The sequence below is a fragment of the Paramisgurnus dabryanus genome, chromosome 9 (assembly GCF_030506205.2).
Source record: "Paramisgurnus dabryanus chromosome 9, PD_genome_1.1, whole genome shotgun sequence".
Classification (NCBI taxonomy): Eukaryota; Metazoa; Chordata; class Actinopteri; order Cypriniformes; family Cobitidae; genus Paramisgurnus; species Paramisgurnus dabryanus.
In genome coordinates, this window is record NC_133345.1 from 39,087,219 (window position 1) to 39,113,925 (window position 26,707).

The 26,707-nt window shown below is 38.6% G+C and overlaps 1 protein-coding gene across 5 annotated transcripts in view; it reads left to right on the forward strand.

Annotated features, from left to right (window-relative positions):
- The window catches only part of aplp2 (amyloid beta (A4) precursor-like protein 2), an 83,453-nt gene that overhangs the window by 36,105 nt on the left and 20,641 nt on the right, over positions 1-26,707 (forward strand). For 4 of the 5 annotated variants that reach the window (XM_073815833.1, XM_065282779.1, XM_073815834.1 and 1 more), the window contains exons 2-11: positions 251-424; positions 864-993; positions 12,304-12,416; positions 16,478-16,719; positions 17,363-17,571; positions 18,143-18,310; positions 21,132-21,265; positions 22,867-22,941; positions 23,202-23,360; positions 25,132-25,260. In XM_073815833.1, coding sequence (XP_073671934.1) covers positions 251-424; positions 864-993; positions 12,304-12,416; positions 16,478-16,719; positions 17,363-17,571; positions 18,143-18,310; positions 21,132-21,265; positions 22,867-22,941; positions 23,202-23,360; positions 25,132-25,260 — 1,533 coding nt within the window. The remainder of the gene's footprint in view (positions 1-250; positions 425-863; positions 994-12,303; positions 12,417-16,477; positions 16,720-17,362; positions 17,572-18,142; positions 18,311-21,131; positions 21,266-22,866; positions 22,942-23,201; positions 23,361-25,131; positions 25,261-26,707) is intronic. The other variant, XM_065282781.2, reaches the window with a different exon arrangement.

Sequence of the window (26,707 nt, forward strand, 5' to 3'; positions counted from 1 at the left end):
GTAGCTGAAATCCTTTTAATGGATGAGTCATTAAATGTGCCTCGGGTCATGAACGTGAAAAAAGATATTGCCAAATGACATGCTTTTCATCTCTGGGTCAAATCAGTCATTATAGAAGAACTCAGGCGTGGCGTCCAGACCCCCATGAGTTTCTTATTGCAGGTCTGAACCCGCTCAACTTTTATTAAACTGTAATGAGCACAGTTATTTACTTCATCCTCATGTTCGTTTTTTCATCTCTGCTCTACAGGCGCTGGCGGCAAACGCAGGTACCGGATTTGCTGTGGCCGAACCGCAGGTCGCCATGTTCTGCGGCAAACTTAACATGCACGTTAACATACAGACTGGCCGCTGGGAGCCGGACCCTACCGGTACCAAAACCTGTGTTGGAACCAAAAAGGAAGTGCTGGAGTACTGTCAAGAGGTAAAATAATGGGCCTTTTACCATGTTCACATTGCCACATTGTTTTATTAAAGCAATAAGTCACCATTACAGTGATTTTTACCGGGGTTAAGGCTCGACGTGATGTGTGGCTTATTGCTTTTTGTCGGCTGTATTCTATTACAGTACACTTTTGGGGTTACGGCTATACTTTCCATCTCACAGATTCATAGTTTCATCATCTCAACACCTTTTAAACAAAAAATACAATAAAAAGCTGTATTAAAATGTCAGATATTTCTTTTATCTGTTATGAAACATGAAAACAGTTTTCTCTCTGTAGGTTTTGAGCTTGTCCTTTAAATGGCATTTCAGGAGAGACTAAATCATGTCGGGTAGTTACTCTAACAGATGGCATCTGGAAATTGTGGATGACTCCCTGCTGTTCTGACTAAAGCCCATTTTTCTGCTTTTTTTTCAGATTTACCCTGAACTTAAAATCTCAAATGTTGTGGAGGCCAACCAGCCAGTCAAGATTGAGAACTGGTGCAAAAAAGACAAGAAACAGTGCAAGGGCCACGGCCACATCGTGGTTCCCTACAAGTGCTTGGGTAAGTGGTTTGATTGACAAGTCTTTTGTGTTTAAACTGGCAATCTTCACTGGGGTTGAAGGCATCATCGTGAAAGTGAGACATGTGATACCCAGTCCCTGCAGTTTGAAATGACAAGGTTAAGCCTGAACAAGGCACTAAAGATCATTTTCAAAGTGAGCATCAGCTTCCAAGATTTAATGCTTTAACTGGAGATCAGGTTTCTTTTTGTATCCGTGTTTCCTTCAGGTCACTTGACAGAAATATAGTGTTTTGTCCAACTATGGGTGGCAAATTAGTATTTTCTGTATTTTCCCGTGCGTAAGAGCAGTATGTAAAAGTCCCCTTTTCTATTATGCTTATCCACATATAAAACCTATATGGTTTGGGGAGAAAAATTTGGCGTTCTTTTGGTTTCTCCCGCTCTGATTGCTTCTCTCTTGGAGGAGTCGATTGAGTTGTGCTTTTTCACAGTCTGAAAAAAGCCATTAGCGCTGCCAGCCGACTGTGAAATGGGCCGACTGTCGGAGGCTTCCCAAGATGGCTGATTTTTGTTTTGTATGTGTGTGTTGAGCTGACACGGCAGATGTTGACTCGAATCAACTGATGCTGGCTGCCGTTTGATTGACATGGTCGGATGGACAATGCAGTTTCAGTCCAGGTCTTCCTGTTTGTCTTTCTGTCTGGATGCTGGCTAGCCATCAGCATTTAAAGTCGTTTTAATCTGCCTGCTTCAGCTCCGTAGCGTTTTTATCAACTTTTTCTCCACCTGTGGGTTGTCGTGGAAACAGTTTTATTGATCTGATGCGGAGTGCTATAAATTGGATGAAGATTAAAGAAAGAAAAATGAAACCGTAGCAAAACCAATAACAAAGGCAGGCGTTACGAACGCAATACATTTTTCTGTTTATTAAAATGTGGGTTTTTGCTCGACAAATTGAACTTTATCTTCATAGTTTAATAGCACTTCTCGACTATTCTGAGTGTGATTAAAAGGATAGTTCACCCAAAGATGAAAACTCTGCCATTATTTACTCACCCTCATGTCGTTTGAACCCCCAACGTCCTCAGAATCCAAATTTTTCTGGTTACATTGGGAGTAGTTACCAGAAAACCCTTCAAGCTTCAAATTGACCCAGAAGTGTTAAACAAATAACTCAACTTGTGTCATATATTTCAAGTGTCCTGAGGACATGCACTTCACTTTCTTTTTGTGGATATCGCTATTGTTTCAGTTGTTACACAACATTTTAAAGAAAAAATCCTAAACTGACTGAACAACAGGTCAAGACTTTGATCAAATAAAAGATGGCGCTTATTTTAACGGCTCATCAATCGTTTTTGACACCATGCGCCCTATCTTCCAAGGTCTAGCAGCTTCGTCTGAAGTCAAACAAAACTTAAGAACGTCCTCGAGAATGCGCAGGGTCATTGGACATTGAGAGAGAGAGAGAGAGAGATAAAGGTCTCAAACATCAGGTACCCAGGCCAGAGAAGCTAGATAGAAGACGATAAACGTGTAAAGTATAAAAGTATATAGCCATGGCACTTATCTCATTATATGCTCATATAAACTATATATAGTTTAATACAATTATGTATGTTACCAGCAATACATCAAATACAACCTTACTATAGTGACTGTATTGCTAGCTTGCTTCAAAAATGCATAACTCTACTGTTAAAATCATTAAACAATTCCATAAATGTTTCTTAGTTATAAAAAAGCTTTTTATTTTATTTATTATGTAAAGGTGTTCCTACAATTAAAAACAACTAGTTTGTGATTTTATATTCCCTTGTCCTTTTTGTACTAGAAACCCCCACCTCTCCTCGCTGTAAAATTACTAACTTTTTACTTGAGTAGATTTTTAGACCAGTAACTTTACTTGTACTTGTAGTAAAATTTAATTAAAGTAACTGTACTTTTACTGGAGTAAAATATTTTATTACTCTTTCCACCTTTAGTGTACCGCAATAGGAATATCACAATGGTTTGTGAAAAATGAGCGATTAAATTGTAATACTTTAAAAAGTATCCGATTATGGTCAAAGTTTTAGGTTGATACGGTTAGCAGTGATATTTATATTGTTTTTTTTATTAGTTTTTATTTACATCGTTAAAATGTTTAAACTGGGTACCTGCCATCGTTTGATTGTTTATCACTTTCATAAGTCTCATGGTTGTTTTCATAATTAAAAACGTATGTTGGTTTTATAATTTGTTAACATGTTTGTTATAATATAATATTTTAGAAAAATAAATATTGCATCGCATTTGTTAGCATGCTATAGCATATCACTTTTTTAATACTGCGCAGCCCTATTTAAAATATACAGAGTCGATTGGAGTTATTTGTTTAACACTTGGGTCCTTTTAAAGATTGAACGGAGTCACCATCCGTTCTCATAGTAACCAGAAAATTCAAAGCAACACTTTAAAAAGTGTTTTTAGTCTTTTTCTGAAGTACAAAGAAAGACATTGTCATTGTTTACTCACCCTCATGTCGTTTGAACCCACAAAGTTTTTTGTTTTGGGGTGAACCATCTCATTAAAGGCAACAGGCCTTAAATGAAAATGAAGTTTCAGCTCAAAATACCCCACCCTCATGCCCAAAATGCCTTATTTGGATGTAAGAAAACTTTTTTTAATGTGTTTATCTTTAAATGCAAATAAGCTACATGGTCTCACTCCCTTAGCAACAGACAGGTAGCGCTTTCAGTTTAAAATGCATCTGATTCCTGTGAGTACAGTCTGAGACAATAGTAGCCGCGTTAGCACTACAATACGCAATCAAACACATTTAGAAGAGCAGTCAGTCTGTGGCCGTGGGCAGGGCAGGGCATTGTTAGTGTGACATCACATTAACAAGAGAATCAGTTATATGGGGATTAAAAAAGGAGTGGGTGTATTTTTTGTGGTAGGGTTGTGTTCACACACTGCCAACACACATTTATGTCCAAACACCTTGAAAAGGGTGTTCTGTCCTCTAATGTAAGCCTATTGTATTTTTTAGGTGTAAACCATAATACTTATAGTCACTTATACATTTCTGGTATCATTTCATGCAGCAAAACAGTGCAGCAGTTTATAACATGAGGATTTGATCACTTCTCATCCTGAGTATTAGTGGTGATTTACATGTGATTTCCAAACACCACTAAAATATTCTGTGTTTATTTTGTTATAATCGAGGACTAGAAGTATTATGTCTGGCAACCTCTGTTACGCAAGCAAATTTCCTATTACACACTCTTTTAACCTTGACTGGAAGTCAGTACATTGTAGAGACTCAATTCAGTTTTACCTTGTGCTCTCACCTCTCCACCGCCTCTAGGGTTTTCCACTCTTATTAATGGGGAGATTTCATCGCGATTCAGCAACATTCTGGCCTCTGGAGTTTAATTAAAGAGAGTAATTTGTTTTGATGGTGTAATGCATGAGATGAACAGCTCTTCAGTGTTTGCCCCTCAACCTTCACCACAACATGACTAATGTACCCTGCCGGCTAAACCTCAGAGATAGATATACTCATCTTTGATCTTACAATTTTATCAATTTTAGTATTTTAAGATTCTTTTTTAAATGTCTAAATAATCATGTGTCAGAATTATTTTCTGAAGTGGCCATCAGGCGTCAGAGTTCTCACAGAGCGATAACACGAGCTTCTAGCTGTGGTGATTGTTTGGTCCCAAGATGCAAGACTTCTTTCTGTCAGTCTGCTCTATCTGTAAAGGGGGCCAAACTTTGGAACACTTTACCCACTGAGCTAAAACTAGAAACTAATAGTAAAACTTTTAATCAAGGTCTTAAACAATGGCTCAAGTCTAATCAACAGTGCTTACATGAATAGTTTGTAAATAATTGATCACTTGTTTATATTATCTTTTTTCTGTATTTTATTTTGCTCCTTATATTGAAAAGGCTTGCATTTATCTTTTATTTTTTTATTTCCTTTCTCTTTCTTTGTCTTCTTTGTTTCTGATTGTTCTACATTTTAAAAGTCGCCTATGGACAAGTGTTGCGAATTAGCACTCGTGCTAAAACACTTAAACAATGCATCTGGTTTGTCCAATGTAATTGTTATGTCCATATCAAATAAATTGTTATCTATCTATCGATCTACAATATTGTGGCATCATAGTTTGAATTGCTCTGAATAGTTGCAGCACAACAATCAGTTATATGTGTGGAATATGCCAGCTCTGATCTTCTTTTAAAAGAAATTCAAACCAACTTTTAGCGTGAGTATTGGGTGCTTGGCCTTATGGCATACAATTATTCAATCAGATCATTTTACATTTATCCATTTAAAAGAAGCCCATCTAGATTTGACCTCTTGTCCCTGTTGAATATTTAACAAATCGCACCGCAACAAAGCAAACGTATGTGAAATGTTAGTGATTCTTGTGCATTGCATTTTAATGCCAAGAGTGTAAAAGGGAAACGTAACTCGTTCAGCACATAGACTGTAAAAAAAGATGGACGACGTCTGTTCGCTCCCTTCCATTGGTGAAAAGTGAAGCCGCCAGAGTCCCGATATGGCGCTGACATCTTGGGTCTTGAGTCTGCGCAGTAGCGATTTCGGGACCAGTCATGCGCAGTAGTGAGCAGGAAGTGAACCCGCTAAATCAAAACCCCACTCTCGCAGAATACGCATATCACACGATATCACAGCTGTCAATCATGACGTGACACCACAGTTTTTATATCATTAAATAATTAACTAAACACAAACTTATTTTAAAAACAAACATTTGAATTTGCATCAGTGTAATAAAAACTACAATAAATGACAGAAACTAGTTTTGGAAAAAAGATAATTGAAGTGTAATTAATTTTTTTAGTTGGTCTCAAGTCCCTATGAATAACATGGGGAGGCGGGGTTTATGACCTATACTGGGACCAGTCACTGGGGGGCGATCGAGACGTTTTGGCTTCACTTTTCAGGGCTTGTGCGGCACGCTTGGTTCAGCACTAGTGATCATGAATGATGTCTCGATTGTGCATCTTTGAATGTTGCTTGGCTGAACAAACAGACTTGGCAATAAGTAACATTAACCTGGATGTCACAGACAGGGTCACAAATATATGCATAGCAACACCCTGGCAACAACATCAGCATCAGTTCTCCTGATCTGTAGAGAACCGCGTCTAATCATTAGCTCCTCGCTTTCAGGCTTTTTTTTTTCGGCTAAGGTAATTCCTAATTGGCTGTCAGCAGAGGCTTTCTAGTATTTGCTTTGGATTGTTTACTGCTGACCATTTCGCTCTTAAGCCCTAATAGGCCTGAATGATACAACACCAGCGTAGTGCTGAGATAAACAGCTCTTTAGTGGCATGGATTGTGCTACATCAACAGCAGTTCTGCTCTACAGAAACATCAGCAATGTTCAGCATTAAAGGTTATAGTCGTTCATTTAATGTTAGCGTTTCTCCTGTGAAAACAGACGGGTGCAGGATGATTCCTGCATGACCGAAGGATCTATTAGAGGGAGATTATACTGCATTTAATGTGTTATAGCTATAAATCTTTGATGCAGGGTTGGGGCTGAGCAGAGGAACTGTGCTATAAACTATGAAGTCGTACGCTGCTGGCCTCAATCCCCTTTGTTTCGTTTCTCTTTATGGCTTTTTTTTTCTCCCGAACTGACTGTAATGCTTTTCTTTTCATTGTTGGATCATCTGAGAGCGTTTGATCATGATGTGCGCCTGCAGTTTGCCATCACGTGTCGAACGCTTAGCATCTGCAAAAGCCATGTGCGTTTATTTAACGGACTTTTTCCATGTTTAAGTGCTATGATTGGGTCCCCAGTGCTTCTATGAATCTAGAAAATGTGAAAAAGATCAACCCAGTAACTTAGTTTTGGTAAACCATTCTCTACAAGCACATGAAAAAATACGTCGTTGAAATGTGGCTCTCCTTATGATGTCATAAGGAGCTCTTATTATAATAATCCAACCCCTTAATCTGCACTATCCAATCACAGCACTGCCATTTAGTGCAGAGAAAAGCACAATTGAGTTTAAATTGAAACAAACCACCATCATTGTAATCATTGTTTGAATTTCATCAGCTCATTTGCATTTTAAAGGACACACCCAAAACGGCCCCTTTTTTTGCTTACACCTACAAAGTGGCAATTTTAACATGCTATAATAAATTATTTATATGGTATTTTGAGTTTAAACTTCACATATGTGCTCTGGGGACACCAAAGATTTATTTGACATCTTAAAGTCTTGTGCCATGGCCACTATAAATAAAAAATTGAAAGTCTGGGATCATCTTAATATACAAATTAGTCATTCCACATAGTGAACTTTTACTGCTTTTGATAAGTTTTTTCATGTATTTATTGTTCTAGATGGAAGGTATTAAATAATACTATTATTACAGGAAAAGTTTTGGACCGCATAAACATCTATAGAGCTCTAAGAAGGACAAAAACATCATCAGAATGAGTTCAGACACTATTTGTATGCGTAAAAATATTTTTTTAGCAATAATAAATAATCACCATTCACTGAATAAACCCTCACGTAGCGATGTCATGTATAAATAACGGCGCTCAAAACATTGAGATGTTTACAGTTGTATACTTTTCGCCTGATATTTTCAGAAATGGAAGAAAACGGCACTGCGCTGCCTCGCTCATAACATGAGATTTATCTCATAAGAGATCCTGTTTATTTCAGTCGTGCAGCGATGCGCAGCCTTGCTGAAGCTGTCAGGATTTATTTTTCACTTTTTCTGCTGTAGCTGGGAAACAGATAATGTTATTGCTGAATCACACACTGTTTTTTCCATATAGAGCCAATTGTGTTTCAGGAATGTTCAAGTTTAACACAAGCTCTATTGACAGCATGCATGATTTGCTGTCCGTTACCACAAAAATACTTTCATTGGGTTGTAAAAAGCAAACATTATTTATACGTAGTAATGCACTTACAGAGGAAATCCATTCTTCAAGGCGCTAGGATATATATATATCCTATAGGATATATATATATATATATATATATATATATATAGGATATATATATAGGATATATATTCAGTCTGCACCGCTGTTTCCATCCTCATTAAAACAGACTGTTTAGTTCCTGGTTTTATAAAGCCCCTCCCTCAGAAATACTCAATAGGGGCAGGGTTTATGTAAATTTGTACATAAATATAAATGTTGAGGTTTGTGAGGTCACTAACCCAAAAAGAGGCTTAGTTTTAGGCAATCCAGCCGTTCAAATTATTTCTGTTTAAGCAAATATCTCGCAATGCATTGAGCGTTGTAACGTTGCAGATGTTGTTTATGCTCAAACCGCTACATTACACATTAACTGCAGTTAAAAAAGTGGATTGAGAATCAACTTCACTTTAAAAAAAATATAGCAACAAACCTTTAAGATTGTACAGTGTACAGTGTGTATTAAAAAGATGCTAGCATGGTTACATAGGCATGTTAAGCTGGTTAAACTGAATGCTTTGACATGATATGTGCATGTGCAAGGATACCAGAAAAAGATTGTGTAAATTGTCAAAAATCCAAGTTAGGGGCAAATGCTGTATCTAAACAGTCCCACTGCTAGAGATAACGTAGACCTATTTACAGCTCAGGTTAAAATTTATTTGCCCGATTAGTTTAAAAACAGCAGATAGTCATGGTCGATATATCCTGTTAATCAAAAGATAACAGGAAAATGCAATGAATGAAATGAATGAGAACGATGGTGTGCACTAAAAACACAGGTTGGGCTTCCCACTGATGGGTCATTCGTGAATTTTCTACTCGACAGATAAAGTTTGGCGTGCTGTTTGAAGAAATTCATTTAAAATCACTACTAGTAAAAGTTGATGTAAGCTATGATTAGCGACGTTAGCAAAAAACGCCATGCCGGCATCACCGTAACGTAAACAAAGCGAAGAGAAGAACTAGGCTCGTGCATGCTCTCTCTCGTGCACACGTTTAATAGGCGTTCCCTCTCGGGAGCAGGTAGAGTGTTGCACATGTGTAGGGGCGGTTCTTTTCAAAAATTTGGTAATATCTTCCGCTATACCTTTAATATTAAAGCTGCAGAACAACTAATGGTTTGCAGAATAAAAGTTTTGGCTTACATCATATACCATATATAATGTGTGTGTTTATTGTGTATAATAATTATGTAGATATGAATACACACATGCATGTATAATCATAAAAGTGTATATATTAAGTATTCTTATACCACGGTCTGTTGAATCCTGTATTCTGATTGGCTGAGAAATGTTCTGTGGGTATGCATTAATTTCTGATAACCGCACACCTTACTTGTCAAATGTCTTAAAAATTGGCACCAGAGCAATATTTGTAGTAACCGTGGTATAAGAGGAATAATTGACTCCAGTCCTTTGAATTATAAGAAAATATATTGCTTCGTGCCGCAATGCACCTTGTGTGTGCATTATTTTCTTAGAATTCAATGGCCCGTCGTCAATTATTCCTTACATATTTGTATATGATATGTATATACACATGCAAATATTTTTAAACATATACATGCATGTGTGTGTTTATATCTACATAATTATTGTACACAATACACACACACATATGATCAAAACCAAAACTTTTATTCTGCAAACGATTAGTTGCGATTAGTTGTTATGCAGCTCTAGTTAATTAATATAACCACCAAACTAACGGTATCAACTGATATCAGTCTGAATCGTGGAAAACTTTGATATTGGTGCATCGCTACTTACACCTTTACATACAAACCCTCCAAAATCTTGAAACCTACAACTAGGGAATGCACCGAATATTCGGCCACCGAAATACTTTTATCACCGAAACAATACGGCCGAAATGTTGTGATGACGCAAACAGAAACCGCGACCTGCACCTGCTTGTCTGAAGCAACATGTATGCGGCGTGGATGTATTTAACCGCAAAAAGGCGCTAAGGTACGCACAGAGGCACCTGCGGTTGTGTCCGGTCCAGACGTGATCATCACAGTGAGTACGCCCTTCAAAGATCAGAACTCTTGATGTGTAAACTTTAGAGAGAGTCGCGCAAATGTATCTCATACTGTATAGTCCATTAACATACATGTGCCGAATAAAGCAATGAAAAACAACGTAACGTTTTTATGCTGCGCTGTTTGGGATTCGCCTTCGTTCTCTGTGTGCGCGCGCGTTTAAGTGCCCTCAATAGTGCACACACGAGTGACACGCAAACAAGCGAACGTAAAATCTTTCTGTTATTGACAGGGCACATATAAACAAAATTCTCTGCAAAGTATTCTTTTTCTAATAAAAACATTTGTTTATGTCTTAAGTGTATGTATAGATTACAGTCATAAACCAGTCTCTGCTTATTTAAAGAGACAGTAACCTCAATTAACCTACTTAAGTCTAACAAAGAGACAAATAGCTCTAAAAATAATAATATATTTAATTTATACAATAAAGACAGTGTTATGACTCATTTAATTCGATTTCTGTACCTATGCTAATGTTAGCCCTTATTATTGGGCACAATATTTTTCTTTTTTATAAATGTTTGTAATTTCTTTATTTGTTATTAGATTTTCCCCACCCCCTTTTTGCTGATCTGAAAAATAAATCGATCCGTGCCTCAAAAACTGTAATGTGATCTGAACCGTGAGTTTTGTGATCTGTCACACACCCCTAGTAAAGTTAGTACACAGTAATAGCCATAAATCCTTTTGTACTAATAATTGGCATAATAATTTATTGCGGTGTTTCAGTTTTTCGGCCTTGGTTTCCTCATATTCGGTTTTCGGCCAAGAATTTTCATTTCGGTGCATCCCTACCTACAACAATCTTTTATATCTTCATTTAGATGTACATTTACTTTTTTTGCATTTGACAGAATGCTTTAATTCAAAGCCACTTACATTTTATTTAAGCTATACATTTCTATCAGCATATCTGTTCCCAATATGTGGCCCTGTCTGTGAAATCCAGGCTATAATGATCAGATAATGAAGCATCAGTATTAAAGATATCAAGTTTATCTTTTCACAGAATACTCATTACATTACGTAGGAGGATTTTGTGTAAAATAAAAACAGTAAATCTGTAAACAGACAGTAAATTAGAATTTGTATTAAGAAACGGAGGAAGATTAGTGTTTGATATAATATGATGTCTGTTGTTTGTAGGCACTTTAATGGTCTTGCGTGTGCAGACTGTGATGTGGGCTGTAGCTGTTTGGGTTTTAACTGTACGTGTTGAGTCATCCGTGGCTCAGACACAAGGACGTTCTTGTTTGGTTTGAATGAATAAGATCTCTCAACTGATCTATTCAATTATATAAGGGGTTTACTTGATTTGGCCCCCGAGGGCTGATGGGGCTGTTTTCGGCAAGAAAGAGTGCGTGAGGGGTGTAGGAGCTGTGGTTTGAGGAACAGCTGTGTTCTCTGCTATTTCCAGTTCTTTCCTCCAAACCCTCTCATTTTCCAAAACACTGCCCTTCTCTCTCAGGTTCTCTGGATTCAGATGCGTTATGGGATCCGGCCTGTTTTGTGGTCATGACTAAATGAACAGTTTGTGGATGTGCACAACCCTCTCTTTTGGTGAAGTGTCTTCTGGTCATTAACAATTCCACCCCTCTGTTTTCTCTCTCTCTCTCTCTCTCTCTCTCTCTCTCTCTCTCTCTCTCTCTCTCTCTCTCTCTTTCTCTCTCTCTCTCTCTCTCGCTCACACTCTCTCTGTCTGTGGTTCATGCTCAGAGGTCAGATTGGCCTCCCAGCTGTCCTGTAATCAGCTCTGTAATAACTGTCCTTCATAAGGCACTCAATCCCAGACTGGCCTATTTGATGGGATGGGAGTCCTTTAGCTGTCACTCACTCTGTGCATTTATTTAATAGGGCCCTATAAAAAGTTTACCACCACACCAGTGGCGTGATTTTAAATTTGCCATGAAATGGAAGTAACGATTGCTTTATTATCCACGTGGTGACGTATATCCGTGTGAAAACGGCTTCTGAGATTAAATAAGGTAGGGCTGGATTTGAATTCGTCCATCGAGATCAGATTGGATCATTTAAAGTTGGATCGTGTTGCTAATCACAGCAATCTTCTCCCGGACCTGCCATACTGTACCATATAACCGGAAGTAAAGAGAGATCGTTTTGAGGAGGGAGATTTGCGTTTTTGATTAAAGGTGATGAGGGCACATGCATTTAAAAAAAATAAAGAAGCTCACAGATAAATCATTTGTAAAATCTACCACAATATTCCAAAACAAATGACAGTTTTTCGTTTTATTTTCATGACGACTTTAAAGGATTATGTTTGCCAACAGTTTGTGTTGTGTGTTTTTCAGTTGGTGAATTCGTGAGTGATGTCCTCCTGGTGCCGGAGAGGTGTAAATTCTTTCATAAGGAGCGTATGGATATGTGCGTGAGTCACCAGCAGTGGCACGGCGTCGCTAAAGAGGTAAGATGGACACTCTGAGACCAAGTTCATAGTCATAAGCATCACTTTTTGCCTCAATTAGAAAAAAATATGGATTGGAGAAACATTCAGAAGGGTTAGTGCGAAAACACTAGCCTGGGTGCCAGCCGATCTTAGCCCCGCCCACAACATTTTGAGGAACGGGAAGATCGGTCTGGAGTTTCACCGTTGAGTTGCTACTATGCTCGACCCAAAGCTGGTCGAACCAATCAAATTGTCAGGGCGGGCTTTATATGATGATGGACAGATGATCAGTAACGTAAATCAACCACGTCACCAAAGAGCGCGTGTGTTGAATCTGTTGTTTACAACGAAATGGCTGCCGCGGTAGAAATCATATGTGTGGACTCTGACATTGAGTCTGTTCTAAAAGATATCGACAGAGCATTGATTTTAAAAGAGGAACAGAGAAACGCGAGCAAGGCATTTGTTGATGTTTTTGCCGTCCTACGGGATTCGACAAAAGTTGTCGCACTTATGAAAGATCAAGTTAAAGAAGCAACTAAAATGGGTATCACGGCGATGCAACTCGGTGTGCACGACGAGATGGATATAACAAGCAAACGTAATGGGTATCGTCGTGGATGAAGTTCAACTAATGTACAAATGGTAAGAGATAGTCTTACTGTATGACTTAATGTGATATAAATGAAATGTTGTAAACATAGTAGGTGTTGATGTACGTTCGCAAACTCAGACTTGTAGTGTGTGTCGTAGCGAAATAACTAGCAGTTCGGTCAAGCTGCAAATACGTCATTTCAACATACGTCTCACACCCCGTTGCTCTGATTGGTCGTAGGTCTATCCAATTGAGTGCATAGGCATTTTTCGGTTGAGACACGCCTCATAATTATAGCTCAATGGAGCGGTATCAGACTCAAATTCTGACTAGAATTGAGTATGACAACGTCAGGCTACGAAAACACAGTAGAAAAATGTAAATCCTAGCGACCGGTACTATTAAACTTTAATGATTGTCTTCTTTCACACCTTTATGGTTAGCAGTGGCGGCTCGTGACTGCTCATCCGAGGATACGCTAATTCAAAATAAGTGTTTGGTAGTCACGTGTGTGGTTCCCTTTTCCAAAATATGTGTCCTGTGTGCATCACGTGTTTTGTCAAAATAAGTGCCTACTGCACACGTGTCAAAACTGTTTATGATAAAAATATTCCAAAATACACGCTAGACACTTCCTTAACAGTAAACCTTGATTATGCATAAGATTATGCGAGTATCTGGCAAACGCGAGTGTCTCTTTTATCATAAGCCCTTTAGACGCGTCTGCAGCAGGCACTTTTTTGGCATGACACGTGATGCACACATGATCTCTCAAAGCACAGAACACATATTTTGAAATTACGAACCACACACATGACGGGCTACATACATGTTGTGATGAACTTCGCATCGTGCGCTTCAAAAAAAGAAGTCATCAGCCGCCATTGATGGTTAGTATCTGTTTTTTTAAAAACAAACCATGCCAAGACCATGCATGGGTCTTCTCATAACCTGTGGGTTAACTGGGTGGGGCCGGGTAAAGAAATTATCACTTTATTTGCGGGGCGGGTCATTAAAAACAAAATAAAAAACAGGTATATAACAAATATAACAATATATAGCAATTTGGATAATCTTATATTGAACATTTTTTTGTGTTTTACTTTACATTTTTGTATAAAACATTTTTATATTAAAAAATGTAAAATAAAATAGAGATTTTTCAATTTCGAGAGGGCGAATCATGGTTTTATGTATAAGGCAACTGAATGAATTTACGCACCAAAATAAAATAACAAAGTGACAAAAGTTGACTGTAGAATATCATATTACAGTATCCAATTTTCGATATATTGCCCAGCCTTAGCTGTGTAATCTAATATAGGAAAAGCCTATAAGAACACAGATTTGAAGAAAAAGATTTTGCACCTTTAAGATTCCACTGTGGGCGGAGCTACCCAGTACAGTGCAACAAAATAGAAACCAGGTGAACAACAATATGTTGGTCTAGACAGATGTGACTCTTACAATGCCTAACATAACAAAGCATCACTTTTAGCTTTGGATTTTGCATTTTAGTGTATAGGCCGCCTCATATCTCAAGTCAATCCTGATGCATGCCGGAATTCTCACATTTACCCTGATAATCAGATCAGATACTGATGTAACACACTGATCTCCAGACCCCTATCACACACCTACATCGCTCGCCAAATGTCCTCTGACTTACAATAATAATAATAATAACTCTAGATTCATCTCTCTTCCCCAGTTTGCTGTCTTTTTGTCTGTCTCATTTTATTTTAATTCTTGAATTACTGCTGGCTTTGACCTTTTCTAATTGCTCATCCTTGCACATCCGCCCCCTTAAGTGTGATTCAGATTGAGTCGTCCACAGATCAAGCTGTTCAAGATTTAACACAAACTTCATACACAGTCACACCGCAAAGTTTTGTGGCTTAAGAGTGACAGCCTTGTTTATTTGCCAATATTAATTCCCTGAAGTTATTGTTTTTAAAGGAGTATCACCTACTACCCTCAACTCTCACGGCTGTTAACAAGAATTGTGGATGCCAGCAGTTTTTACATTTGGTGTTAGCTGACTAATGTTATCATAGGGCAATACTGCTTTGCATTGCTTGCATGTGAGAGAGTTTCTCTTTGGAAAATACAGAGCATGATGCATCCCAAACAAGTCAAGGTGAAACTTTTTCAGTGTTGTTGGGTGCAAAGTGGAGTTTAGTCGTTTAATAATAGCAAGTTCAAATAAAATTAAAAGATGTTTCAGATGAGATTTAACAAAAGTTTGATTTTGTTGTAATTTGGTTTTATGTCCTGAATGTTATTAAGCACTCTAATACAAGAAGTATAATTCAGTTTTTACTAGGGCTATCAATAGATTTAAATATTTAATCTAGATTAATCGTTAACTCGCGATTAATCGCAAATTAATTGTACATTTTATCTGTTCAAAATTTTTTTTGAAAATTTTTTTTATTGTTTAATTTAGACAGACAGTTTAATGCAAGAGTTTAATATAATGTTACACAACAGATACTTTTCCTCAACAGTTAACCAAACATTCACTTTAGATATAACAGATTATAAGTCATACCTGTGTGAATTCTTATCAAAACAGACTTCAGACGTCGGCATCAGGAAGATCGCTTTTGAGTCTTGTCACTCTTAATAACTCTTTTAACATAAATCAGGTCCCGAACTTTATCTCTCTTAATAATTATTTTAACATCAAGCAAGTCCTGCAGTCTATATTAATAATTTCTGCATGCTTTAAAAACAAAAACAAAATACAAGCAAGTGAATGAAGACGCATCTTTTCTTTAGATTATGGATCAGGGACGGTACACCTCTCAGGAAACGTACAGATAAAGATCATTTTAGATGTTTAATGACCATTTAGAGCATTAGATTCGCTAGACGAGACTCATCTAGACGTCGTGTCACTTGCTGCGTCTCAATTCATCCAGCTGTGGGCTAGACCAAGGGTCAAACAGAAATTGCGTGTTGCGTTAATCGCGCGTTAATAAAAGTTAAAGTGCCGTTAAAATGAATTTGCGTTGACAGCCTTAGTTTTTACGCATACGCGAGGGTCCGCTTACAGTGCACGTGTACTATTCTGATGACGAAATTTGCATCACGCACATTATACGCGAACCCTTACGTATGCGTAAACACTTAACTATACTTCTAATATTAGAGTTACACCTCTTTTCAAACTGTACATGAACATCTGTTTTTTGTAACCATACATACTTTGTAAGCGGAGATTGTGCATGCGCAAACAGGAGAATATAGTATGTAGCTCAGGAGATGGATTGCGTTTTGTCGCAATGCGCATGCGTTGAACGTCAAACTATACTTTGCAAGGCTGTTCGTACGTTCTCGTACACATAAAAAATGAACTATATTCTGGGCTTAATGTTTAACTAAGTATCTACTAAGAGCATCTGTATGTATTGTCCGTACTGATCCAGGAACAGACATCAGACAGTCCTTCTAACCAGCTCTCTTTCTCTCTCTCTAGGCCTGCTCGAAGGGAAACATGGTCCTGCACAGCTATGGTATGTTGTTGCCCTGTGGCATCGATAAGTTCTACGGCACCGAGTACGTCTGCTGCCCGTATGCTCACCCAGAAGAGCCCGTACCCATTGACACGCTCTCCAAGGAGGTAGATGAGGAAGATGAGGATGAGGACATTGAGGAGCCTGTCGTTGATGTTGATGATGAAGAAGCAGATGCAGAAGATGATGAAGCAGTTGAGGAAAGGTAATGTGGTGTTTGTTTATGAACCAGAAACATAGGAAAAGCCTACTTTCTGTATTTTATTTTTTGACTTGGTAGAAGGGACGTAAACATTTCTTATGTGTTGATTTTATTTATTTGTACTGTTGTTTGAATTAATTTAATTGGTCAATAAATCCTTTGGAATCATCCCAGTTTTAGTGGTGATAACAGCCTCCTCTGTAAAATAAAATGTCCTGGCACGAGGAATGGCGTATTAACGTGACTGTTAGCTGTCGTGTCTCATAACAGTTCACTAAGTTTCAGTTGAAAAACTTTTGTTTGTGTCGGACGAATTAGGCTGACCATCTGGATAATTTTGAAACCTGTGTCTTTGACCTATGACAGCTGCTCGATTTACTTCCATAAATCATAAAACCTCCAACCAGTTCCCCTCCCTTCCCTCTGTTTCCTGCACTCTCCATCCTTCTCATCCTGCTGTGCTCAGTGCATTTCCTTCCTGTTTCTTTGGGATTTTGTCTTGCCAGTTTTATCTTTTGTCTAGACGCTTAACCCTTTGTGTCCACCGACACAAAAAGTTCACACATGATGTGATTGTTGACAATTTATAGGCACGGTTACAGTAAGACAATAAAATAAAATGAGTTAATACGTGTTTTCTTTTTAGCGAGCCTGCTGCCAATGAGCCGCCCACTCAGGAGGACACAGCTGCTGAAGAAGAAGAAGAAGAGGACGACGATGGAGATGAGGAAGACTATCACTACGTGTATGAAGATGAAGAAGATGACAGAGACAGCGAAGAGAAGGACGTGAAAAAGGAGAAGACTGCCGTCACCGATGGCCAGGATGAGGAAGAAACTCAGCAGGAAGTGGAAGGTTAGCATGACGCTATTTCCTTTCATTTCTTTTGTCAGGTTATGGCTGTTCATTTGATGCAAATGTCTGCCACTGTTTACCCTAGAGGTTTATGGGTATTGACTTTCTCCTGTTACTTGCGAATGCAAGTATAAATTTTATTGTTTGACATTGTCATACAACCTACAGAGTGCAACAGTAGGGCTCGGGAAGTAAAAATCCCATTGGTTTTCTCTATAGAGAAATTGATTTTTAACAACAGTAAATAAACCTTTCAACATAGGCCGGTCATGAGCTGTGGGATTAAGGGATGGTTTATGCTTCTGTAGAAGCTACACGGCAGTTTAAAAAAATGTGTTTAAATAGCCGAATTCCTCATGTACTACATTACCCATAATCCAGAGAGTGAGATTGTAGATCAGTAGCTATTGCCACATAAAGACACAATTATGTTTACAGTCCTTTTTTATTTTCATGTAACTTCGAAACCAAAGTAGGCAGTCACTGTTGCACTTTGTAGTTCAAGGGCTGATTACTAAATGCTGCCCCTGGTGGCCGGAGGCTCTAACTTCGCCTCCCCCTCCTGTATTAGCTGTTTGTTCTCTGGAGGCGGAGACCGGCCCCTGCCGCGCCTCTAAGCCTCGCTGGTACTTCGACGTGCAGCAGAGGAAGTGCGTGCGCTTCATCTACGGAGGCTGTGCCGGCAACCGCAACAATTTCGACTCAGAGGAGTACTGCATGGCCGTGTGCAGACGTCTGAGTAAGTCATGAACCGAGTCACCAAGGACTCCGCCCTCTTCTGCCAAGCTCCTCCCCTTTTCTGTCTCTCAAAGTGCTTACTCTTTGCTAACCTGCCTGTATTTGTAAAAACGTGAGTTTTAAAACAGCCGCACTGATGTTGTACACATTGACAGATACTTGCGTTTTAGTTTTAAGTACTTTAGAATATAAAATAAACATTAAACAGATTGAATTGAAAATTGTTTGCTCTGATTGGAGGATTGTAAAAATGATTGTAATTGCATAATGATTATGGCCGTGTACGAAACCACTCCCTATCTCCAATAAATGGTTTAATCGGACACATGTGCATTGTCGCGGTCAGGACAGCGGTCTGGATCAGATCTTAACTTCCGGTCTCTGTTTATTTAATGGTCTGGCTAGTGGCTAAACTGAACTCTTGAACAAATACCTCGTCGAAAAGAACAAATGTTTTGGTTTCATAAAGATGAGGGGAGATTGCGATCATGGATCAGCGCTATGTGAAGAGAGGTTTGGCAGCTGATCTGTAGTTAACATTGTATACGTTATATAGGACAAATTTTACACAGTAAGGTTAGCTCAGTGTAGTTTTCGATACGCTTTAGCTATGATTCGAACTAAGGTAATCTACTTTGTTGTTTATTTTGCTTGTTATCAGAAATAAAATGACTTTTTTCTTTGCCTAGGTTTACTGGAAGTTAAGTTTTTTCCACGAAAGACGTTTGTTTGTCGTTACTGCTAAAACCGTGTGTAAAGTGCACTATATTTGGCGTCCGTATTTGAAGTAAACAACTTCATTCCCTACATTCGTTCGCTACTTTTTACACATAATTCACTCTGACTTTGAGGGTACATTTCCATGTACACTCGCTCACTTACTATTTCCCATGATAAAACAGAAGATGAACGCCTAACTGGAATTAGCTGAAGGATACTGAATATAAACGCCACAAATTTACACTTGTTAGGTCTTGTCAGTTATTTTCTACTTATAAAAAAATAAACAAATTAAAAATAAATGCGATACCTATTATTTAAAATATAATACATATGTTTATAAAATATAATAAATAAAGATAATAGTAAATAAACAGACAGTTTGTTTTGTTCTCTTTATAATCAACTAATACAATAAGCATGACAAATGCACAGTACAATCCATAAAGCCATAAAGGTGTAATGCTGTGTATACACCAAACGCGAAGCATCACATTCCTCGCTCTAGATTACTCACAGGATTTAACTTCGTGTCATGCCAATTTTTCACTTAAGTTGAATAATTTCAACTTGCGCAAAGACGTGTTTAAGGGGAAAAGTGAGTGTTTTTGTGGCAATTGTGCAGCTCAATTGGCGTCATTTGCGCCGCCCAATTCGAGTCATTTGAGGCGCCCAATTCGCGTCAGCTGCGCCGCCCATTTCGTCATGCCTACTGCCTTACTTGAGTTCAAATCTGTTAGTGTTTGGCATTGACTTTGTATGCAATCTACTTGTGCAAATTGTTGAATTCGCGTTTGATGTGTATGCCCTATAAGGATTTATGACGAATCTCTACAACAGCTCTCTGATCCCTGGTATTTACGTGAGTGTCCACTCATTTTCGTTCATTTCTTTACCATATAGTGGACTCAAATGTCATTCTCTATATGGGGAATAGTGAAGGAGTGAATAGTTTAAGACACAGCCTGTAAGTTGCATCATTGCTAGGCTAGGCTATAGGCTAACTGCATTATCTATTGCTTATTACTGTTACAAAGTTTAAAAAGTTTGTCTTGTTTCCATCTATTCTATAAATGCCATACAACACAGTAATTTTTATATGTTTAAGGTGTCTTTATTGCTTTAGCTTGTTTATCTATTGCTTTATCTTGCTTGGTCTTTTCTGCCATTATTCTAATCTTTTAATATTAACAGTCCTTGTAGAAGTGGAACCTTACTTTCTTCTGGCACCACAAAATAATTCATTTGAAATGTTGTTTTTTCATGCTTTTCAAAATGCTTAAGACAGCTTGTTTCAGTCTTGTCACCACGCATAGCTGATGTCCCTCTTTGTGCACTGCCTTATGGGTAATCAAGTCTTGTCATCAGTATTCAAAAGAGGCCTGAATTTAGCTCGTACATTGATGGTGGTGTGCAGTACATCTTAAAGTAAAAGCTAAGGAGAGCAATACTGTCAGACGAGAGCTATACCGATACAGAGAGATGAAAAGAATGAGAAATGAAGGATTGTCTGATTCCTTTACAATCTGGGAATTACAAAGTTTCTGTGTTTTTCTTTAGGAGACCTCTGGGAAGTTTATTCTTTGCTTTGGTCTGATCTTAGTTTTTCTTCATGTCTGCTGCTCCTTTTTGCTCCCAGGTCTTGTCTGGCTGTCTTGTCTGTTTGTCTGTAAATGCATTTTGGACTTTAAATAGCTCTGTTCCAAAACCTAGTGAGCTCCCTATCTTTTCACACCCTAGATACACGCTAAGGTAACATCCTAACCATTTGGAAAATCCAAATTAAAATGCTCTTTTATTGACATTCACAAAACATCACCCGCTGCTTTATTCATCCCTGTGATAGTCTTATGGTAGCATGTTAACCTTGAGAAAAGCTGAAGCCTGTTTTCTGCCAATCAGAATATAACCTCACCTTATTAATATTCATGAGCTGTTTCATAGATAAACATACTTAGTATTTAACCAATATGAGATGCCTTATGATTATATTGCTAAAAGCGCTCCTCCAATGATGCCTAAAAATGTACCTTATGTAGGAAGCTCACTAGGTTTGGGTCACGTCTCCTTCATCTTTTTATAAACTCTCCTTTTCTCCTCAGCCGTTCCACCCACCCCTCAGCCCACAGACGATGTGGATGTGTACTTTGAGACCCCAGCTGATGATAAAGAGCACAGCCGCTTCCAGAAAGCCAAAGAGCAACTGGAGATCAGGCATCGCAACCGTATGGAGAGGGTGAGAGATGTTACATTTGACATTTTGGCTGCATTTTACGTGAGCTTTTTGCTTTGTGAGTACACCGTGTTGGTCCTATTGTGCAGGATTCATCAGTGCATGTTATTCTCAAGGAAAATGATGTCTTTGTAATTAGGGCTGGGATAAACGATTATTTTTTAAACGATTAATCTAGCGATTATTTTTTCGATGCATCGATTAATCTAACGATTCATTTTATCAGTCCGATTCGACTTCGATTCGATTCGATTCTCGATTATCTCCCCATTAATTAACTAATAGCAATTTATACATGTTGATTTACATATCTGAATGTAAACATTTCAATATATGTTGATTGCTCTTGAAATTTCAAAATAAAAAAAGACTATACAAGTGAAAATAATGCGTTCTTAGTCAGAGGTAGCATTTAATAAAGCGTTTGCAGCTGTGCAGTTTAGTAACAGTATAAAAATCTCAAGTTCACATTAATTTATTTTGCATGCATTTATGAGCAAAACCTCTTCAATGTGCCTTTTGATGGTCACACAGTGTAATTTTAATAACTGGTATTTGTTTAATCCACATTGTTTTCGTGCTGTTCTAGTCCATGTAATGACAGATATAAACACAATTAGACTTAAGAAGCACATACATTATTAAATCTCTTTCTCTTAAGTTTATTAAGATAGATGAGGACTCATTTACTGCTGTACAGAGAGAGAATGAAAGCGCAGTCTTATGGCAACAGTGTTTTTACATATTTCGTTGCTTTTTGTTAAATTGTTCAAAGTCATGACTGTTTAAAACACACTTGGCATCACATTCATGATTTTATGGTAAAATGAGACTCTTTCGCGTCAATCCACGAGAATTTAAACCATAAACAAAGCACTTTCACTTTAAATGAGCTTGAGCAGCGCAGCACGGTTGCTACAGAGCCGCGAGCTCGCGCTGCTCATGCGGCGGGGTGCATGCTTGTTAACATGGGCGCTGAAAATACATGCGCCGCATACGCACTGCTCACACCTGCTGTGAAGCCGGCGTGGACTGGAGCCACTCGCGTTGCTACTACTCTACGGCCCCGCCTTTTTGGGTCTGACGAATCGACGCGCATATTTTGCGTCGACGTATTTTTTGCGTCGACGTCGTCGATTACGTCGACGCGTTGTCCCAGCCCTATTTGTAATCTATAATTAAAATATAATTACTAGCTAGGGCTCAGAAATAGCTTTCAACAACTTTACTTTGACTGACATCACCAAGCCCTTTATTTTTCAGCCCCACCCCTGCAACCACAAACAAAGACCAAAATGGGTGTTTGATCAATTCATGATGAATAATATTGAGTCCTGTCACACTCGATATAAGCCAGTGAAGAACTATTCGTTAAAAAGAAATGTCACATGGTAGACAGGCTTCCCACAAGGATGCTTTGAGGTACACAGGGGTGCTCTTGATAACCATTTTGGAAACGCCTTTGCAAATGACACCCTACGGTCAAGTAGACTTCATTCACACGCTCAAAAGAAGACCACAGGTCTACATCATGTGACCGGTCTGGATGCATGTCGCATTCCATCTTCTCACCTATGTTACTCTTATTGTTGTGATGTCATCAGGTGAGGAAGGAATGGGAGGAGGCAGAGAGCCAGGCCAGAAACCTGCCCAAAGCTGAGAGACAGACACTGATTCAGGTAATGTTAACACCCACACCTGACTTTAGTGTCGAAAGATGCTTCATTATTTCTTCATTATTTGTATTTTTTAGTGTACGAAGTAACTGGATGATTTTTACAGACCGTAAAGTGAAGAAAACCCATAGACTTACATTGCATGGTATCTCCGAGCCAGAATAGTATAGAAAGGATCTTTGGTCTTTAACCTTAGATGCACACCAATGAACCCCACAACACCACAGCATTAGTAACGCCCATAAACATTGTTTTCTCAACAGCACTTCCAGGCTATGGTGGAGTCTCTGGAGGAGGAGGCAGCCAGCGAGAAACAGCAGCTTGTAGAGACTCACCTTGCCCGGGTGGAGGCCATGTTGAACGACAGACGCCGTCTGACCCTGGAGAACTACCTGGCCGCCCTGCAGGCTGACCCACCAAGGGTGAGATGGCAAATATGTGCATACAGTGACCTAATGTTTACTTTTGGAGTGTGCTAGCATTACGAAATCCCTTTATTATAACTTTTAATCATTGGTGATCATGGCACCGGGCTGTTTTGAGAAGACTCAAAGTGTTAAAACAGTGCTACACCACTGAACCACACATCATTAACCAAATACCTGCAAAACCTATTTACAACTCAGCACAGACCGAAACCCCTGCCTATGTTGATTCTGACTCCACTTCAGTCTGCTGTGAAAAGTCAGACATCTCAAAATGGTGGGAGCTTAGTTGTTATTAAAGTCCTTTAATTCTAGCTGAAATTCTGAAACAAAGGGGTGAGTAAGTTGGCACATATTTACATTTGAAACTATTTGAATTTGGTAAAAATCCTAAATGCCATATACTTTACTTTCTGCTCTGTATCTTTTATTTAGTGAACACAAAGCCACGTTTTCTTGAAATCATTAGGGGAGATTTTACAGGAGCGAAAGTTTGCTAATTACTATCTCTCGAAAAACCAAGGGCGTGCATTTCAGTTTATGACAAGATCATAAGTTGCGTGCCATGCGCTGTTCTGTCACGGGCCATATCCGTTAACGCTTGATGGAAGAGTTGTCTGAAGCGTGGCCAACAGCCAATCACAGTGGTTGCAACACATGAATAAGCGTAAATGGCTGGCTCGCACAAGGTCATTTGCATAAGGCATTCTGATTGGTTGACGCATGCATTGGTGCTTGAAAAGTTAAGATGTTCAACTTCTGCCACGAGCAACTGCAGTGACGCGACGTTGACGGATCCACAATTCAGTTCGGCAACACATGATGTCACCCTTTAAAAGTAAATGAGAAGCGTTAACGCTTACGCCCGTGTGAATGTACCGTCATGCTGGTGAATGATCTCAGCTTCAGCTCGTATAGTGAGGTGCTCCCTGATCTCTGCTTTAGTTCAGTTTGCCAACATTTCTCGTTGTGATTGTTGATATGCATTTAAATCCCGGTGTCAAAGAGCTGAACCATAACTTCATGTTGGGATGACGCACGCATCCTCACTATGGCACTCCCCTTATGACATTGTTTTTGCTTTTTATTCACACACAATACTTCCGTGAATGTTACGGCAGTATTACTAGGTCCTCTTTATTGGAGCAATCATATAACACAGAAGCCTGTCTGCCAATTTTACAGACATTTTCTGGGACCAAAGTGCTGTGTGAATGTTTTTTTTTTTGCGTGTTTAGCAGAACACAGAAATGTATACCGGTTTACAACTTGAGGTTGAGTGAATGATGAGAGATTTTTCATTTTTAGGTGAACTCTTCATTTATAACCACAAATTCAACAGTTTTTATTAATTGATTACAATTATATCAGGATAAACCCTGTGTATTACTGCTTTAAAGAAATACATCCCTTAAGAGTAGATCTTATCTGTTAATGACCAGATTTAATTTCTCATACGTCAGTCTCTGATGGACGATAGCTCCTCGCTGCGGTATGATTTAATGATCTGGGATTACCTGCGCTTTATTATCCTCCCATACCCTCATAACATAGTTACTTATGATATTCATTTGAATTGAGCACCTACGTAATGATTAATCTCTTGAATAAAGATGTGTGCGTTTTCAGCATCTCTGCTAATCCCCTTATGTTTGCGGTTTCATGTCTTTGATTCACGAATCAGGCAACCCTTAAGGAAATGTCCACCTGACTCACCCTGCCTTTTGTTTTTGCTCCTTTGTGGTTAATTTATCTCCTCTCTCGGCAGCCTCACCGTATCCTGCAGGCCCTGAAGAGGTACGTACGTGCGGAGAATAAGGATCGTCAGCACACCGTTCGCCACTATCAGCATGTTTTGGCTGTGGATCCAGAGAAAGCTGCCCAGATGAAGTCTCAGGTCAGTGGCGTCCCATCTGCATCCTCCTCATGCTAAATCTCATACATCCTTTCCTCTTTTCTCACCTTATACAGATTGCAAATGTATTAGTGCTTTTACAGCTTCTCCGTAAAAATAATTATTGTATTATGTTTTTAAAAAGGATGGTACAAGAAACAGAATGTTAGGAAGATTTCAAAGTCGCACTTAAAACACTTTAAGTTCTTTTAGGAAAGTCAAACCATTAGGCAGCCATGTTTCAATGCCTCCGCAGTAAGATTTAAAGAGCTATCTACTTGAATGGGCAAAGACCGATACCTCTAAAATCGCACTCTCTTATTCAAGGTTGTTTCAGCTACTGTGCATGCAGACAGGTTGACAAACACCTCACGTGACTCTGTACAGAGCCCCCCCAGAAAATCTTTATCGATTGGTGCTTTTCACAGGATGTTAGGACTTCTGTTGCCAGAGCGGCTATATTGAGGATTGCATGTCCCCTTCACTAGTGCTCAGTTGTGCTATATTCAATACTTTTGCTGACACACAAGTCTCTTAAACCACTTCCTAGATCTTCCATTGGCAGAATATGCAGATTGTCCCAACTTAAGCTTACGCCATTGGTTGCAACAGGTATGGTTACTATTTACTGTTGTTCGGGATGATGGACATAGATTTACATAGATACCTTATTAGCGTGTGTTTCTATGGGCTGCTATGCGCAAGTTGTCCACCATATTGGACCGGATCAAGGTGGTACGTTAACCAGTGTTGCCAAGTCTGCGTTTTATAGTACATCCGCATCTTTTGTTGCTACACAATCATGAGACGCGCTTTCTGTGACAGCGAGAATAAGGAATGCATGATCAGATTTTTCATCTGCACCTCACGTCAATCATATCAGTGTCACAATGCGATCAGTTTATCTGGTCGGGACAGAGAAGAGCTGTAACCCGGGCTTACTTAGCTGTTACTCAGCTGCGGAGGGTTTTGTTAGTTTAAGTCGCAGCTTACATTGGCGACACAAGCAAAGATTAGGAAACGTGCAAACGATGAAAGATGGTTATGTGTATATCATCATGTTGCTTGCTATGCAGTTACACTGCAGTAATATTATTTTTTTACAGAGCAGTAATATTATTTTTATACAGAGATTGTACATAACTAATTCAATTCTGTGACTTACAAAAATCCCAAATAAATCAAAACAGAAACATTTTTCTGTGGCAAACATGTAGGCTAATAGTTCATAAATGTATTCAGGAATTGAAGGTTTTAGTAGAAAAAGTTTAAGAGAAGGTTTAGAAAAGATTTACCCACTGTTATAAAATAATGTAAAAAAGGATGTTATTTAGTGGAGAACTTTGCAGCAGTATTTTATTTATTATTCTTTTTAATATTTGTTTATTATATTTTAATAAAAAGTGTTTAAAAAAAGTGTAAACAAATTGTAAAAAAAAGTTTATAGTAA